General features: G+C 34.6%; 1 protein-coding gene across 1 annotated transcript; it reads left to right on the top strand.

The window, feature by feature from the left end:
• The first annotated feature begins 1,843 nt into the window (after positions 1–1,843).
• On the top strand, positions 1,844–2,868 carry LOC103211812 (olfactory receptor 4C11-like). Its single transcript, XM_007957795.2, has one exon. It carries the CDS (start codon positions 1,936–1,938, stop codon positions 2,866–2,868), a length of 933 nt encoding a protein of 310 aa, XP_007955986.1. The 5' UTR covers positions 1,844–1,935.
• Positions 2,869–6,153: the final 3,285 nt, after the last annotated feature.

The following is a 6,153-nucleotide window of genomic DNA, read 5'->3' as shown; positions in this document are numbered from 1 at the left end:
CTGACCTCCTGGTTAGCAGCCAAATGTCTTACCCACTATGCCACCGGAGATCCTAGATATCTCCTTAACCGTTATCAAAGAATTTTTATTTACGTTTATTAGTATATATGAAGTACGAATATCATTAAGGTGTTTGAAGCCAGAAGTAGAGTATTTAGTGGGTAACTTCTTTATAGGGTCACTACGAGTTGGAATTGACTCCATGGCTGTGGGATAAATAAATGCTTTCTGCTGAAGTTTTTAAGCTGGAATATTTAGGGGAGAGTGTTCAGTAAATAGCTAGCACATATTAAATATTTGTTGGGCTCTGGTTGGTGAAAACGGTTTCCTCTCAAATACTAATCTAAAGATTGGCTATTTAACTTATATAGCACTACCATGCAAGAAAGCCCTGGCAGCTGGTTTCTGTAAACACTGTATAAAACCCGGGAGAGCAGTGTACACTATAACTCATGCAGTCTGTATGAGTTGGAATCAGCCTGATGGCACCATATTTTGTTTTGTTATTTTTATTTTATTTATAAGTAACATATGTGTATGTAAGGACACATCAGTAATATGTAATGTATAAATATATATGTAAAGGAAACATTCTCTGTTGGGATAGGAATAGTGTATAAATTTATATCTATAACACTAAACTCAAAAGAGAAGATACACATATACTAAATGTTGAGTGTTAAACCTCGCAAAACGTGGGCCCAAAAGCCTACTTAAATACTAAATTAAACCTATATCCTCATTTCATGTTCATCAAATAAATCAAATAATAAACAGCAGAAAAATGTTAAAGTTAACAAGAAATAGCCTTTAAAGAGTTATTTGGGAAATTATCTTTCATCAGCTTATTTGTGACTCACAGTGACCCTATGAAGTGGTCATTAAAAATTGAGGAAAAAAGGCTCAATTGTCTAATTAAGAAAAGACAGTTAGTATGTCTCTGATGAGTATTCAGTGGTAAGTGTTTCCAGCGTCACATGAGCTGGAACCAACTCCATGGCAGTGGGGTAAATAAATGTTTCTTGCTCCCTTTTTCAAGGAGGAATATCTGGATGAGAGTGTTTAGTAAATAGCTGGATTATATCATCCATGGGTTTGTTCTTGGGTGATGCAAGCAGTTTCCTCTCAAATCCTAATCTAAAATGTGGAGGTTTGAACTCACTCAGCACTACCATGGAAGAAAGGTTTCTGTGAAAATTACAGCCAAGAAAATCCTGTGGACCCGTTCTGCTATGTAACACACGGGCTCGAAAAGAGTTGCAACCAAATAAGGAAAACAGGTTTTTCTTTTTTGGCTATATTTATAAGTAATATATATTCATATAAATATACATCACTAATTGCTGTTATGTGCCATCGAGTCAGACCTGAAATAGTAATATGTAATACATAAATATACATATAAATAACACATTATAATGGAGATGGGAATAGTGTATGACTTTATATTTATAATATTAAACTAAAAAGGGAAAACCAATACATCCTAAATGCTGAGTGATAAATCATGCAAAACATGGACCTTGAAGTCTATGGAATATGATAAAAGTAAATACTAAATTGGAACCATATATCCTGATTTGTATTTATCAAATAAATCAAGTAAGTAAGAGTAGGAACATGTTAAAACTAACAAGCAGTTGCATTTGAAGAATAATTTCAGAAAATATCTTTCAGAAGCTGATTGAAACTTAACGAAGTGAACATTAAAAATTGAGGAAAGAAGAGTCAAAGAGACTTATTAAGAAACAACAGATTGAATATAGCTGATGAAGAATATTTATTTTTCTCAAATTACCTCATGAAAAGCGTGGTACCACAAATAAATCTCCTTAAAATATCTCACAACATTGCATAGTGTCATAAATTAATTCCTGTATTTCTTTTTTCAGATAAACCATTTCACCCTTGGAGCTTCTCCTCATCCGTGAAATCATGCTGCTAAATAACAATGTGACTGAGTTCATTCTACTTGGATTGACACAGGATCCTGTGAAAAAGAAAATAGTGTTTGTCATTTTCTTGCTTTTCTACTTAGGGATATTGCTGGGTAACTTGCTGATTATTTTTACCATCAAGACCAGTCGGACACTTGGAAGCCCAATGTACTTTTTCCTTTTCTACTTATCCTTATCCGATACCTGTTTCTCTACTTCCACAGCCCCTAGAATGATTGTGGATGCCCTTTTGAAGAATAACACTATTTCTTTCAGTGAGTGCATGATCCAAGTCTTTTCATTCCATTTCTTTGGCTGCCTGGGGATCTTCATCCTAATCCTCATGGCCGCTGACCGCTATGTTGCCATCTGTAAACCCCTGCACTACATGACCATAATGAGCCGGCGGGTCTGCAGTGTGTTGGTAATTGTAGCCTGGGTGGGGTCCTGTGTGCATTCTTCAGCTCAGATCTTACTGGCTCTAAGTTTACCTTTCTGTGGTCCCAATGAGATTGATCACTATTTTTGTGACTTGCAGCCCTTGTTGAATCTTGCCTGTGCAGACACCTACATGGTCAACCTACTATTGGTGTCTAACAGTGGAGCCATTTGCACAGTGAGTTTTGTCATGCTGATGTTCTCCTATGTTGTCATATTGTATTCTCTGAGAAACCACAGTGCAGAAGGGAGGAAAAAAGCCCTTTCCACCTGCATCTCCCATATCATCGTAGTTGTCCTTTTCTTTGGTCCTTGTATATTTATATACACACGCCCTGCAACCACTTTCTCCATGGATAAGATGATAGCTGTGTTTTATACGATCGGGACACCTTTGCTTAACCCTCTGATTTACACCCTGAGAAATGCAGAGGTGAAAAATGCCATGAGGAACATATGGAGCAAGAAACAGATCTCAGATGGCCAAAGATGAGTGGAAGTTTCAAGTCTTTCTTCACAGTTTGTATTTTCCTAAAGCATCAACAACAAATAATTCAATAGACAATATTATCTTACTATGGATTTAATAGAATCCTATCTTTGGGAATGATTGCTAGTGTATTAACAAAAGTAGGCAAAATGAACACTTTCAAAGGTTGGTGTTGAGTCAGTGTAGAGGCAGAGACAACACCAAGTGCAAACAGGTATGTAAGACACACTGGATTTTTCACTGCTGTCGCTCTGTCTGTCTTAGATGCCTAGCACCACTTATGGTCTTGATTGAGTGTTTTCTTTATCCTTCATCATGTTGATTACTAGTGTTGCTTGATTATTTACCTAAAGGTAGGCAGTTCAAACCCACTCAGCAGTGATATTGAAGAAATGTCTGGTAAATCTGCTTCTATAAACATAATAGCCTGAAAACCCTAAGGAACTGTTGTCTTCTGTAACACACAGGGCTGCTTTAGGTCAAAATTAATTCAATGGTAATGATTTTTTTTGTTTGTTCATTTTTGTTTTTGTTTTTATTGTGATTACTGTTAATCATCTATATGTTTATAGTTCCTCCCTGGGAGATTTTCCATTTTTCAATTGATTGTGATAACCCAGGGGATTTTTAGGCTTTGGAATAGAAATATGTATGTGACAGAGAGAACATTTCAATGAATTGTCAACACAATCTAGAGAGGAGGATAACTTAAGTAGAGAGGACTGAAATGTTTGTAAGAAATGTGTGCTTTTGTAGTCACAATGGATATCAATTTTTGTCACTATCTATCTAACACAATAGTCTCTAATTTCATGACCATTAAGAACCTGACTGACTTCAACTTAGATTCTTATTTACATTTTTATCCATTCAGAAAATTAAACATGATTATTTTTGTTTATTTGAAACTTCTATATTTTGTACTAAATTATATTTGATTTATTAATTTTGTATCAATGTTATACCTTGTAGCATTTTTACCTTTGTAGCATTTTTTTACCTTGAGAAAATGACCATCTCTTCTTTTTCTGTATGAACAATTAAGCTATGGATTTTATAATGAAATATATATATATATATATATATATATGTATAAACACACACATCATCTTTCTAGATTCTGTGAATTTCAAGGGGAAATCCACCTCAAGTAGTTTATCATTGATTACAGAAACTACTGTCTGATTTTGCTATAGAAATTTTTTGATAATAGTGGATTCCAGTTGGAAGAGTTTTAGCTGGTATCTTTTTCTACTTCAATAATATGGAAATATAAAAAGGGCATGCTTATTTAGTCCAGTTTTGTGCTTTCCCAAATCACTCCATCAATTCTATCTTTTAGATCTGTACTCAATATAGAGACTCTGCTGCCCAGGTCACCACATCTCTTGAAAAAATAGATTGTACTCTAGATAAGGATCAGAATTCTATAGCAAAAGAGACAGATTGTAAAAAGTATTGAAGATGAGGCCTCAACAGAATTTCTTTGTTTAAATCAGTATTCTGGTAGAGAAATAATGGGATTCTAAGAGCTACAATAGGGACATTTTTGTGGAGAAGGGTGAGAAGCATGACTATAAAAATTTGTCTGGACCCAGTGGGTTGACTTCCCCATGAAAGAGAATAGTCTTCCCTTGCATTGATCCCATGTGATTACCTCGTCTGAAGGAGTCCTTGTGCAACGATATTTTTTTGCCTCAGAGTTTCATCCTTTATCCCTTATTATTTCCAAACCACACTGAAGACATGTTTCAGGAAAGCCAAAGAAGTAAAACACAATCCTCAGACATTTAGAAATGATACACTTGAGAGAATTGCAGTTCTTAGATAATATTTATGGTGAAAAATGGAAGTACACTTTACTATGGGTGTTGGTCTTGAAAGTTCTAGTACACAGGGACAGAATATAAGTCTGGAGTTTGAAACTTTTTGAAATGAAGGCACTCACCAGTGATCTGAGATTTGGTTTTCTGGCAATGGCTTCTGGAGCTTATTCTTTAAATTATGTGCTTTAAGGTGTTGTATGAGTTTTCTACTGCTGTTATAACAAATTGCCACAAATGTAGAAGTTTACAACAACACAGATAAATTTTCTTTAAGTTAGAAATTTGACATAGGTCTCACTGGACTAAAATCAACTGTCAAAATATGACTGTTTCGTCTGGAGGCTGGAGGTTTTTCCACCTTCCATGGATAATGACCTCCTTCCTTCATCTGCATATCTTTGACCATTTTTCCATTAGCATTTCTCCCTCCTTTTCTTACGCATCTCTCTTCTATCTTTCAGGATACTTATATTGCATTGACCTCACTTGAATAATACAATGTAAAATCTCTATCTGAAAGTTAGATAATTAGCAACCTTAATTTTATCTTTAACGCAAATTATAAATACTTACTGGAAATCATAAATTCTTTACATACATATGCTAAGTATCAAGTACGTCAGATATAGATTGTGTATGCTGTCTTCACAATGCCCTCATCAACACGAATGTTTGAAGGTTTACAAAGTAAGTGACCCATTGTCATAGTGTATTTTAAATATTATCTAGGACACAATACCTCTTTGTGAGCAACAGAAGTGTGAAATTGTTATCATAATTTCAATCTTTATTAGTATTACCATGTATCATTTTAATTGGATCCACAAGTTGTGCCCATAGAAGCAGCAGTCAAGAAATCAGATAACATATTACCTTGGAAAACTAGCTGAAAAAGACAAGTTGAAAGTGTTAGAAAACAAAAATGTGTTTTAGGTCTAGATTGCCTGCTTCTTGCCTTGGTATTTTCACTGCTCTCACATGCATATGGCAGCTGGATGATGAATAAGGAAGACCTGAGTGCTTTGAATTATAAATGTTAGCAAAGAATATTGATTATTCCACAGATTACTAGAATAATAAACAAATCTGTCTTGGAACAATTATTGCCAGAATACTCCTTAGAAATAAGTAGGGTGAGAGCAAAAATAGAGATAAAAGTTTGTGTAGATATAGATATAGATATAGATATAGACATAGATATAGACATAGATAAAGATATATAACCTCTGGTGGCCAAGTAATTTGGAAGAACAGCTACTTGAACAGTAATTGAGTAATTGGAAGAAATCCATATCTGTGCCCAATCCAAATAAAGGTGATCAAAAAGAATGCAGAAATTATTGAACAATGTCATTAACATCACATGCAAGCAAAATTTTGTTGAAGATAATTGAAAAACAATTGCAGCAGTATATTGACAGGGAACTTCCAGAAATTCAAACTGGATTCAGGAGAGGATGGG

Source organism: Orycteropus afer, unplaced genomic scaffold (genome assembly GCF_000298275.1).
Source record: "Orycteropus afer afer isolate SDZICR_OR568_19922 unplaced genomic scaffold, OryAfe1.0 scaffold00799, whole genome shotgun sequence".
Lineage (NCBI taxonomy): Eukaryota > Metazoa > Chordata > Mammalia > Tubulidentata > Orycteropodidae > Orycteropus > Orycteropus afer.
Note: the sequence above shows the minus strand (reverse complement) of the source record. Positions and strands in the feature narration are given on the sequence as shown.

Bases quoted from the DNA above. Each gene is read 5' to 3' on its own strand.
- LOC103211812 (XM_007957795.2), top strand. From the start codon at position 1,936: ATGCTGCTAAATAACAATGTGACTGAGTTCATTCTACTTGGATTGACA.